Source organism: Lissotriton vulgaris, chromosome 1_1 (assembly GCF_964263255.1).
Source record: "Lissotriton vulgaris chromosome 1_1, aLisVul1.2, whole genome shotgun sequence".
Classification (NCBI taxonomy): domain Eukaryota; kingdom Metazoa; phylum Chordata; class Amphibia; order Caudata; family Salamandridae; genus Lissotriton; species Lissotriton vulgaris.
In genome coordinates, this window is record NC_141685.1 from 1955037453 (window position 1) to 1955050013 (window position 12561).

Sequence of the window (12561 nt, forward strand, 5' to 3'; positions counted from 1 at the left end):
AGGACCCCCCCACCCGCACCCCTGAAATGTATTTTTAAATGGATGTTTCACACACACATGTCCTAAGGACATGTGTGTCTGTAACATGACATTGTTTAAAATGCAAATTAGAACATTTTAAACATTTTTCGCAAATTACCACGAGGTTCAACCTCGTGGTAATTTGCACTTGCAATCTTTGAATTCGCAATTTGTTTTAAGAATGATGCATTGCATTTAAGGAATCGCAAATTTGCGATTCCTTAAATGCAATCGCATTCTGGAAAGTCGCAAAATTAGCGAATATCAAAAAATAATGGTGCATCTGAAAAATCATTTTTGGAATCGCAAACGACCGATTTTAAGGAATCGCACCGTTTGCGACTCCAAAAATGCTTGATGCATGTGGGCAATAGAAACAGCAAATTGTCATTGAATGTTTATGTGCATGAAGGCCTCCCCTTCCAGCACATAAATAACCATTTAAAAAAATGCTATTTTGCAACTTCTATGTGTGCTGCATTAAGCACCACACATAGAAGTTAGAAAACCGCATTTAAATATTGTTTATGTGCAGGAAAGGGGACCTTCCTGCACGCAAACAATCTTCCCCTCAATTCAGGCACCCTTGCACTATGGTGCAAGGATGCCTGCGTTGGTGCTAGGCAGGTAAAGTTAGCGCCAGTGCAGGGGTAACGCAGGGCTGCACCTTATTCTAATTAATACTTGGGGTGCAAGGGCTATGCTGAAAAATGTTCCACATCCAGTCTGGCACCCCGAGATATTCTAAAGGTGAGGAATCTGCAGCTAGAAGTATAAATCCAAATTAATTATAAAATTTGGCTCCAGGTGACAAAACATAATACTGCATACACTTACACATTTTTCATAATCATACAAGTAAAATTTGATTGAACTAGAAAGGCAGAACATAGTGTTACAGAAGTATCGAATTATATTATTAAGACATGTTAGTTCGCACTACACCCAGGGCAGCATAATAACTAGTAAATTGAAATGCTAACATATGATTGGAAAATATGCAATGTAGTAAGTGCCCTTAAAACAGTAGAGAACTAATGACTTAAATGAGAGATACACAAAGGTTTCTGATATGAAAGATTATAAACAACAAGAGGTGTTAAGAGAAAACTGATAACTTCTACTACTAATACAAAATAAGTACATCACTGATCAATTATTGGGTCATGGAATTACCGGGGGAAGGGGTGTGGGACTAGTTAAGGGTTCACATCCCTTTATAGTAAGAAGTTAATTACTGTTAGTACACCCGATAAGTAATCAAGTGCATTTGAGCATCGCACCAGGAGCACTCTGGTTGCACTCAGAAGAAGACAGATGGCAAAAGAGCAGTGAAGGTTTACTCAGGTGAGAAGTGAGGTCAATCAAGGCAGAACAGAAAGCAGACATGACTGAGTAGTATTTTAATTCTAAATATGATTCATATAATATGCTCAGACACTGGAGAAAAGCTGAAAGAGTCTGAGTTTTGTTGGGTATTTAGCATTGTCTTGTTGTCTGGCCTGTATTCTGCTGGTGTTTTTTGTTTGTGTTAATTTTTGGTTCTTTCTTGGGCACTTGTCCCGCCGGTTGCCCTGCCAGTTTTTCCTGCCACCAGTCTCCTACCCCACTGCTCTTTCTGCCCCACTGCTGTTCCCACTTCGTGCCCTAGCCTAGATATGGAGGCCGCGCCAAAGGCAAGCCTGTCTGCGTCCAGCCACGCCTGGACTGCGTCCATCCCCAGGACTCCTGGCCCTCCCACCATCCACAGCTACACCGGCAAATAACTCCTAGCCCGGGACACTGGAGCAACAGCTGCTTCGCTGCCACCCCACGATCAACCTAAGGACTCTACACCTGCCTCCACTGCCACTTGAATTGCCACACAGGACCCCCTCGCCCGCACCAGACCTCACACCGCTCCCGCTCAGAACTACCGGGCACCACTTCGATGCATCCTGCTTAACACCCGCTCCCTCTGCAAAAATGCCACAAAAATCTGGGACACCATCACCACCACCTACCCAGGCATTGCCTTCATCACCGAAACATGACTCAAACCCTCCTCAAACCTCATTGCCACTGCCATACCCGATGACCGCACTGACAAACACTGCGGAGCATTGCTGTCATCTCCAAATAAAGCACCTGATGCACCATCACCAATGACGAGCCAACGCCACTTATGGAACATCTTTAATTCCGACTACAAGCGGAGGCTAAGACCACGCTAAGAGGCACCCTAGCCTACAGACCCCCAGGACGCCGATCAAGCTTCTGAGAAGCAATCTCCAACATCATCGCCCCCCTTGCCATCCACTCCCTCCACACCATCCTGCTTGGTGACCTCAATTTCCACATAGCCGCCCCCAACTTTACTGCCCTGCTGGAGAACCCTCAACAATATCTGCCTCACCCAACTGGTCATCGAACCCTCAAACAAAGCAGGACACACACTCAACGTCATACTTACTGCCAGCAAAATAATCAAATTCACCCACGTCACACAACTCACCTGGACCGACCACGCCATCGTTCACTATACCACCTTAAATGCCTAGCACCTCAGCACCTCCCACTGCAGCTGGAGCAAGGTAACCAAGGAGCTATGGCCACCAGCCCTCAGCGCCACACAACCCGAAACTTCAGAAGATCTTGACAAGGCCGTCCAGGACTTCTCTGCCAAGATCAACAAATGTAAGATTGAGTCGCCCCACTGAAATCAGCAAAGACCAACAAAACCTCGAAACAAGCCAGCTGGTATACCCCGGAGCTCAGAACCACCAAGCACAACTGCTACCAACTTGAGAAGGGCTGGCGTGCCACCAAGGAACCCCCGGAAAAAGCCATCCCAAATTAGTCTTCAGCAAGTACCACCTGCACATCAAAGAAGCCAAAAGAGCAGCCATCACCAACGGCATCGACACCGCAGCCAACCACATGAAGGAAATCTTCAAAATTGTCAAGGAATACTCCAACCCTTCAGCCACAGAGAACACCCTCCACCCCTCCCAAGAACTCAGCATCACCCTCTCAGATTACTTCCACAGCAGGATTTCCATCATCTACAACAACCTCAATACCCAATCCCCTACTCTGAGCATCGACAACCTCAATCTACCATCGAACACCAGCAGAATGATAAGCTCCCGGTGCCCGCTCACCACCCAGACCACCGCAGCCATCATGGCGTCCATCCACTCTGGGGTGCCCAATGACGTTGACCCCACCATCTCTTCAACCTAGGAGCCAACCCAATCAGCTCAGAACTCACCAGCATCCTCAACACCTCCATCTCCACAGCAACCTTCCCAGGCATATGGAAACACGCAGAGGTCAGACCCCTCCTGAAGAAGCCCTCTGCCAACCCCAGCTACCATAAAAATTACTGACTGATCTCCCCTCCCCCCCGACACACCCAAATTACTTGAGAAAGCCATCAACCAACAGTTCACGAATACCTGGAACAAAACCACCTACTCAACGCCTCACAATCAGGATTCCATGTCAACACACACAGCACTCAGACTGCACCGATCCCTGCCACATATGACATCAGACCTCTCCTCGACCACAGAGAAACTGTAGCCCTGATCCTTCCCGACCTCTCTGCTGCGTTTCCACCACACATTCATCGATAGACCCCACAACATCGGCATACAGCAGAACGCCCTCAAGTGGATCTCTTCTATGCTTTCAGGACGCTCACAGAGCATCCGGCTGCCTCCCTTTACCTCTGCACCCAAGAACATCATCTGCGGCGTACCCCAAGGATTATCCCTCAGTAACACCGTATTCAACATCTACATGACCCCCCCCCTGCAGACGTTGTCAGATTCCGCTGCCTCAACATAATCTCCTACGCTGACGACACTCCACTAATCCTCTCGCTCACTGAGGACCTCTCCAACGCCAAAACCAACTTCTGCAAATCCATGACCAACATGGCAAAATGGATGAGAGACAGCTGACTCAAACCCGACTCAAACAAAACAGAAGTACTGATCTTTGTAAGAAACACCTTCGTATGGGATCAAAGCTGGTAGCCGGCAGAACTCGGGACAACACCCACACCAACAGATCGTGCACACAACCTCTGCATCATCCTCGACAGCTAACTAACCATGAAACGCAAGTCAACACAGTCACCTCTTCCTGCTGCCACACCTTCTGCATGCTCCTCCAACTCCTCAGATAAATCCCCATCAACACCAGAAAGACAGTCATGCAGGTCCTCGTCATCAGCCTCCTCGACTATGGCAAAATTCTCTAAGCTGGAACCACCTCCCAGCTCCTCAAAAAATTCCGACCTTACAAAACACTGCAGTCAGACTCATCCTGGACCTCCCCAAATGGACTTGGATCACCCCTCACCTCAAAAACCTCCACTGGCTCCCCATCCAGAAAAGATACCAGTTCATGATCCTCATGCATGCATACAGAGTTCTCCATGACTAAGGACCGTCATACATTAAGCAACAAGTGAACTTCCACCTGTCCCCTAGACTTCCGTGCTCCGCCTCTTTCGCCCTCGCAGCGGGGAGTGCTCCTTCTTCATCGTGGCCAAGTCCTGGAATAACTTGCCCCCTACATGGCAGATTTCAGAAAGAAACTCAAGACCTGACTTTCGACGGAGACACTGTACCCTTCGCACACCGATACCATTAGGGGTGACAGTGCTCCGCTATACAAAGGCTGATTGATTGATTGAATTGGTTATTAGTTATTTAGATTTCGGAGATGGATCTGAAACTCCATTGACTCCATGCCTGTGTGACTAGCGAGGAAGGCACATAAATAAACTTTAACTGCTTAAGACTTATAATTGTGTTGAATACTTGGGTGCTATATTTAGTTTATCTATTTTTGGAGCACAATGCCAACTTCTTTTCAACTTGATTTATTATAAGCTCCCTTTGCACACACCGCAATGGCAGGAAGGCAGCCAGCATTCAGTAAAGCAGGAAGCTTGTTCCTCACCCCCACACTCGGTTATCATCGAACATGCACCATACAATGAAAAGGGGAGTGCTCCGCGCCTCCTTCTCATCGACTTGTCTCTCATGGAGGAAGTTCAATCTCCGCCGCTCCCTTCTTAATGATTCTAATCCGGTTTCCAGCAGTGGGAGGCTAGAACTACTAAGTGTCCGACAGGAAGATGAAAGACCCCTGCTTCCTACCACTGAATCTTACTGATCTATGGGAGGGAGTGCACATTCCAATCAGATAAGTATCTTAAGTACAAATGACTCCAAACTGGAGACCACCACCACCACCACCTCCTGCGGCTGCATATCCAGGCTACACAGCTCAGTGAACTGCTTATTCTACCTACAAAAGTGCTTCTGTTGCCTTACATACAACAGTCAAAGGGTATGAATGGAAGCAGGGCATCACTCAGAAAGTAGCGTGGGCATTTAACCGCTCAGAAATTCGCCTGGGCATGTCATCTCTCTGAAAAACGCGCATTTCTTATCTCTGAAAGTCTCCCAGGCAGTTGACCTCTCTGAAAGTTGCCTGGGTATTTCATCTCTCTGAAAGTCACCAACCTACCCCATTGAGAATATGAGAGTCTGCTCTGTATTAACATAAGTGTGTCTATTCCAGCCTTTTAGGGTATGTAAGCTATTTCAACACGGGTGAACCATGAGTGCCAATTCATAAATTAAACAATTTCATCATTAACTGTACAAATCTCGCACATTACAGCTTTATCTTTTTAGGAAATGCAAATTCCGTAAGGACACCAGTAGTTGGAATAGAGAGCTGGTGTATATTACATTTAAAATAAGAATAGTTCCACATGTATTTTTCAAAACTATGAATGCCATTTTAGAATTCTAATACATTTGCTCAGAGAAAAGGGCTTGATATATGCCTTTGTACACACAACAGATGGAAGTTGGAGGGGAGGGTTGTGAATGAGGGTCGGTCATTTTAGTGACACCTTGCATTTGAGATGGTACTTAATAATAAAGAAATTAATATTATTTACCAGTGAAATATACATAGGCTACAAACTAACTCTCCAAAGTCTGGATGGGAATCCCTACATTTGAAAGGAGGCTTAATTTTTAAATTAAATGTTCCCCGCCGTTCTTACTGGAAATGAAAATAAATCTTCAAAACATTTCAGCATGTCAAGTTGTTACTTGCATATATGAGACAGTGTGTGAGGACGTGAAAAGATTTGAGTGTAACACATAAATAAACATGCATCTTCATTTAGCACTCACCTGATGTTGCTTTACACATTTGCGGCATTCGTTTTACCCTGCTGTGTGCCACAAAGGTGCTTTGAGATGTGCTGTACTGGGAACTGCTATCCGATGAATTGGAACTTGTGTGCGAGAGTCTGTTGTGCTCCTTGTGAGTGGATGAGGACCGGTGGTACCACAACCGGAGTTCATCTGACACCGCAGTCCTGCCCGAGCCCCGCTCTTGGCTCTCCCTGCCAAGGGATGGAGTCCTTACAATCTGAGAGCGGGAGGGGGTCAGTCTTACTGAATCCGGAGAGTCCTCTCCATGCCAGTTCTCTTTGTACATCCCTCCCGCGGTATACGAGTTGGATGTCTTAAATTGTGCTTTCACACTGTAGTGCCCCTCCTGGTCGTTCTCCAGACTCCGCACCACCACAGGGGTGGCGCTTCCTTCAATGTAGAGCGGGTACTCTTTGATCCTGTATTGAGAAGAGGGTTGGCTTTGACTGTGGAGGTAGACTCCGTGGTGTCCAGTTCCATTCCTTGCTGCCAAATTCGGCATGCTCCCTGAATTGGATGACAGAAGGTTCCCAGCGGATTTGTGCCTGTGCCGCTGCCTCTCGCGGGCCTTAGACGGCGAGTCCTCTGCAAGCGTGGAGTAGTTGGGGTTCATCTGAGCGGGATAGAAGTGCTCAGAGCTAGAGTGACTGGTGCAAGAGGAACAGTCGTCCATCGGGTCAGAGCCATTGCTGCTACGAGTCCTTGGTGTGAAGAAGTCCGGGCTCCCAGTGTCGTTCTCGGACCCAAGAAGCTTGCCTTGCGATTCCAGGCTGGAGCTTCTATGTCTAAAGTGCTGGACTAGGCTATGCAGCCTGGTGGGGCTGAGGTCCACTGACCTAGAAGCAAAACAAAGGACATTATTCCTTGTGCATTGAGGAACACAATTCTTACCCTGAGTAGTATATCTAGAGGAAAAATGAGAATAGCTTGTGTTGGACATGCACCCAGAAGCAAAGACATTCTGGAAAAATAATCATTCAAATAAAAATGTGAAAGAGCACACAAGAGGGAAATGAGAATGAGGTGAATGGAAATGGAGAGAGAGGATAGCGAGCTGATATGGTAAGGAGAACAGAGAAAGATGAGAGTACAATGAGAAGATTTAGAGGGACAGAGGGGATAAAAGAGAGAAAGAAAATATACAGTTTTTAAATATGATTCATGGCCAAGAATTGTTCTATTGGATTCATCAACAGAATAAATAAGATGTTGGCTTGCAAATTTTTACACCACTGAAAATATGGCTTTTCAGTGGTGTATTAGGAAAGTGCTTTAATCAGCTGGAAAGTAAGGTCATGGTACTCCGAGTACCAAAGGCAGTATTTACGTTTGCCACCTGCTCCATGCCTACTCTAGAGTACCCAAACCTTAATAACAAACCAAAGACTCAATGTTCACTACATATTGCTTTTGATGAAGGACATCCTCATGAGCTTAAAAAGAATGCTAAGATGCCGAGGTACCTATTAGTAGAAGTGGTTCAAGTCCACCTAGCCCGGTCTCTTGCAAATTGGAACAGTACACTGTGCTGTTACATAATGACTGTACTAGACCCGTAGGCTTCCAGGAAGATACGCAGACTACTGAATTTCTTCATTAAGCTTTTTAGCCATTAGATATATTGATTCTCAATGTCTTGATAGTTTAGATCAAAGGGGATGATGGACGGAGTGTTGAACATTGCAAGCACTCACCCTCAGTCAACTGATCTGGGTTTAATCCATCACCATTCTTTAGCTCACTCCACCACCCCAGTTCAGACATGGCCATATGCAAAACACAGTCTGACCCTGTGCCTCATGGAAATAGTTCAGCCCAAACTGCCCAGCCATTTCTTCTCTGGACCGGAAACAAGCATCCTGGGACCGGTTTCTGGCTAATCAGCCGTCATCAGCCAGGCTAGCTTGAATCCAGTGGTAAAGTTTAGATACCAGCGTTCCTCTTGCGATATCTGGTGGGGCCAAAGGAAATAACACAAGTCACCCTGAAGGGGTATGGCTTCTGTAGATGGATAGGATGCTCCAGACAGGTCTTACACAAGGTCTGCCACCTTAGCCCTTTCATACGTGAATCCTGCTTTATTTCACTGTGAAAATGCCAAAATGTCATTTTATTTAACTATTTAAATGCTGCCGTAATTTGACCAGCTAATATTTGCTGGTTTTACATTAACTAGGGTGTATGGTGTATTTTATATGCATTTTGCAATATTAGATTTACAGTGGCTTCTTCAACAAAGATACCCTTGTGGTAAAGAGGGAATATGAGAGGAACGTCCTCTTCTATCCAGAATAAAACAGGAATATTGCGAGGATCCCTGTTTCTCTGTGAAAGGTGACATTTTCACCCTCACAGACTAGGCAAAGGACACATTTGCTACTAGTAGATGTAGGTGGGTGTCCCTCTGTGGTTCGTGCTCTAGGCATCTCTCTAAGACCGAATTTCATGCATGCCTTGTCTCCCTCTGCATAAATGTGAGTAAGCATGTGCCTGCTTTTTATGCAACGCCATATGTTGAAGTCGAGTGCATAATTTACATAAAGTCGTTTACAGTACAAAAATAAAGGGTTAGATCTATTTCTAAGCACTTTGGGTGTAAGAGTTATCAAAACGCATTTCCAAAGAGTTTGCGCCTCATAAGCATACATTTATAATAAAGCAACACATTCTTCACTTCAGCGAAAAATCACCTATATCATCATATCTGACATATAAGCTGAATTACCCTAGAAGCCAGCATTATAAATCAAAATACTGGAGAAAAACATTTCTAATTTTTCCAGATGAACTTGAGTAGTGTTACATTGCGGGCCGGCATTCTGATGCCTTCTTGGTGGTGGCATTCTTACCTTGTGGCATGGACGTAATGTGGACTGCGTATTCGCAGGTCGGGCGTGGATGGCATGCTGGACTGAGAGTTCCAATGAGGGAGGCTGCGGATGGGGCTGTTCTGCAGAGAGCTGCTCCCTCCGCCCTCTGCACAGCTACCTGTGCTGGGAAAGCGTTTGTGGCCACTGAAAACAAAACGTCACATATCCGCATCATGTTATTTCAGACTCATCCAAAAACTCTTGCTCACTGAGTTAAAGTATACAATTGAAATGTTCTCCTTGGTAAGTAAAACATCTTAAGCAGGAAAGGTATTTGTCTCTACATAATATTACATCCTAAGGATGTAATGTAGCTTATACGGTGCAATAAATCTTAGTTTTTTAATATGCAAAATACATAAAGACTTAAACACTGGTATTAATAAAATGGAAAATGTTACTTACCCGTAACAAGAGGGTGCTTTATTCTGCAATCTAGTAGTTGAGCTTGCAACAGAATCTAGCAAAATGTTTTGGGGGGTCAATCACGGGGAAAGCATAAATGTTATGTTAAGTGAGCTACTGTTTGTGCAGTGCATTACTGCCACTGAATTGGTATCAGAGCGCTCAAAAGGTCAAGAGCAATTACAGGTGGACCCATGTGCCATTGAAAGTGTTTGAGGATGTTGAACGTCTACTGTGGGAAGTGTGGAGTGCGATGCACGATGTCTTGATATGTGGTTGTATTTTAGTGAACTTGGTGTTGCTTGTATGTGTGCCAATGTTCATACAGTTAAGAAATAATAGAGGGCACTTTGTGTAGTGTTTATATTTTACATACCTAATCAAAGAAATGTTGCTTGGCGGTACGGTGCTTCCTACCTGCAAACAGCTAAGGCTCAACACGTGAAAATGAACTAATGCTACAGTGTGCGGTTCTATGAAGTCCACCCAAAAGCAAGGAAATCCAGACACAACAATATGTAGTCTGTGTGTCCACCAAAAAGCAGTAAAGGTACAATCCAGGGAAATGAACAGACAACCTAACAAATGTGTCCATGGCTCCAATCCGAAGCAGTAAAGATGCAACCCAAAGAAATCAACAGACATACCCAGTAGATGTAACCATGAAGTCCACCTAAAAGCACTAATGGTAAATGCCCAAGGAAATCAACAGGAGCTGTGGGCTCCACCCAGAAGTAAAGATACAGCAACCCACAGGAGTAGGCGCAACTATGGATCTGAAAAGAGTAGGAGTCGACAAGTGAAGAGAGGGTTTCAGAATTATTAAATGGGAGCAAGTAGCAGGGGCACTTTGAGGGAAATAATATGAGTCGGGAAGATCTCATGGTTGGCTCAGTGACCGACCTGGCCATAACAGGCATAACAAGCATTGGAAATGCAATAGGTCTCGCACCATTAGAGTTAGTGCTTTTAGAATTGTTTATGGGTTTTTTTTGTAAATGTTTAGCATTTTTGTTTCCTGTAGCCAATGCTAAAGAATTAAAAATAAAAAAAGCCATAAACATTTCTTAAAGCTCTAACTGAAATGGTCTGAGACCTATTGCACTGTGTGAGGGTGAGGGGTTGAGGGTGAGTGAGGGTGAGGGTGGGTGAGGGTGAGTGAGGGTGAGGGGTTGAGGGTGAGTGAGGGTGAGTGAGGGTGAGGGGTTGAGGGTGAGTGAGAGAGGGTGAGTGAGGGTGATGGTGAGTGAGGGTGAGGGTGGGTGAGGGGTTGAGGTTGAGGGTGAGGTGTTGAGGGTGAGTGAGGGTGAGGGTGAGTGAGGTGTTGAGGGTGAGTGAGGGTGAGGGTGAGTTAGGGTGAGGGGTTGAGGGTGAGTGAGAGTAGTTGAGGCTGAGTGAGGGTGAGTGAGAGTGAGGGTGAGTGAGGGGTTGAGGGTGAAAGGGTGAGGGTGAGGGGTTGAGGGTGAGTGAGGGTGAGGGGTTGAGGGAGGGTGAGTGTGGGTGAGGGTGAGTGAGGGTGAGTGAGGGTGGGTGAGGAGTTGAGGGTGAGTGAGGGTGAGGGTGAGTGAGTGTGAGGGGTTGAGGGTGAGTGAGGGTGAGGGTGAGTGAGGGTGAGGCTGAGGTGTTGAGGGTGAGTGAGAGGTTGAGGGTGAAGGGTTGAGGGTGTGAGGGTGAGGGGTTGAGGGTGGGGGGGTGAGGGGGTGAGGGTGAGGGGGTGAGGGGTGAGGGTGAGGGGGTGAGGGTGAGGGGGTGAGGGTGTGGGGTGAGAGTGAGGGGGTGAGGGCTAGGGGGTGAGCGTCAGGGGGTGTGAGCGTTAGGGGGTGTGAGCGTTAGGCGGTGTGTAAGGTTTCCATCACCTGTGAAACAGCACTGCTGCTATTCTAGCCTATGAAGTCTGGTGAGCTGCATAATTCTACCTACGAACACAACATTTGCCATATTATATTTTTCAACCCTACCTATTCAATGTAGGTGCTCAGTCATAACTTATGACGGAGTTTTTTGACTTGCTATCGGAAAAAAGAAATGATATTTTGACATTTAAAGAAATAACATGGTAGAAGGAAGACAGTTTGAACGTGCAGTTTCTCATTTGTCTACTACACAGATTGCCATTTAATCATTTTAAGAGAAACTGTTAAAAAAAAAAAAAAGTACAGAACCGATCGCTTTTTAGCAAAGCACATGTTGTTAACTTCCCCAAGATACTTTGCTTGCTGAAATTCAGTACAGGTACTACACCGGACCACTTTCAAAGATCACCATTCGCCACTGATTCCATCCCTCACTTGGCTCTCTGTATCACAATATTCCGGCGATTGCTAACCTATGCATTGTAGATAGGTTAATTCTTATAGGGCTCTATGTATACCTAACCCCAAGTTTGAATTAAACGTTCACAAACGTGTTATTTTAAGTTTCTTTAAAAGTCTGAAGTAACAATTGCAAAAGAAACAAAAAATGAAGGCGTCTTTGACATTCTAAGTTAAAGCAATTGAGACTCCATACACCAAAACAGTAGGATAAAAGTTCACAGTTGCACAGCACTGCCTCGCAGACACGCAAACTTAGCCGCAATACTGGCATGATTTTCATGACCCTTGACATATTATAACCACAAAGGGAATCAAAATGAAACAAGCAGACTAATGAGGTTTGGGCATTAGTACCTTATTAAAACAGATCGTTTACAATTAACTATATAACTAAAATATGGCTACGAAGAAGAATAGACAACATTTTTCCATGCTCACTGAGGTTTCGAACTAAGAGCATCCTTCAAGCAGAGGCAACATTTACGATTTAGTGTAAACGTGTATAAAAAGTTTCCCCCTAAACAAATGCCTCAAACGCTCTTATTCCCGGTATGTTAAAGATAATACGCAGATCGCCGTGCGTGTATTTTGTCAACCGACTACTAACTGCCATGTGTTTTTTTTTCAGTTCTAAACAGTTCAACTGCTGTAGTTGCGACACCCGCACTACCACACCAAGGTGGCGGCCAATCTGTTCGCCATCTAGCTCTG

General features: G+C 45.4%; 1 protein-coding gene across 10 annotated transcripts in view; it reads right to left on the bottom strand.

Annotated features, from left to right (window-relative positions):
• FRMD4A (FERM domain containing 4A) overlaps positions 1 to 12561 on the bottom strand; it is an 814406-nt gene that overhangs the window by 14941 nt on the left and 786904 nt on the right. For all 10 annotated transcript variants that reach the window (XM_086919678.1, XM_086919676.1, XM_086919675.1 and 7 more), the window contains exons 20-21: positions 9110 to 9274; positions 6237 to 7096 (exon numbers count right to left, since the gene is read on the bottom strand). In XM_086919678.1, coding sequence (XP_086775804.1) covers positions 6237 to 7096; positions 9110 to 9274 — 1025 coding nt within the window. The remainder of the gene's footprint in view (positions 1 to 6236; positions 7097 to 9109; positions 9275 to 12561) is intronic.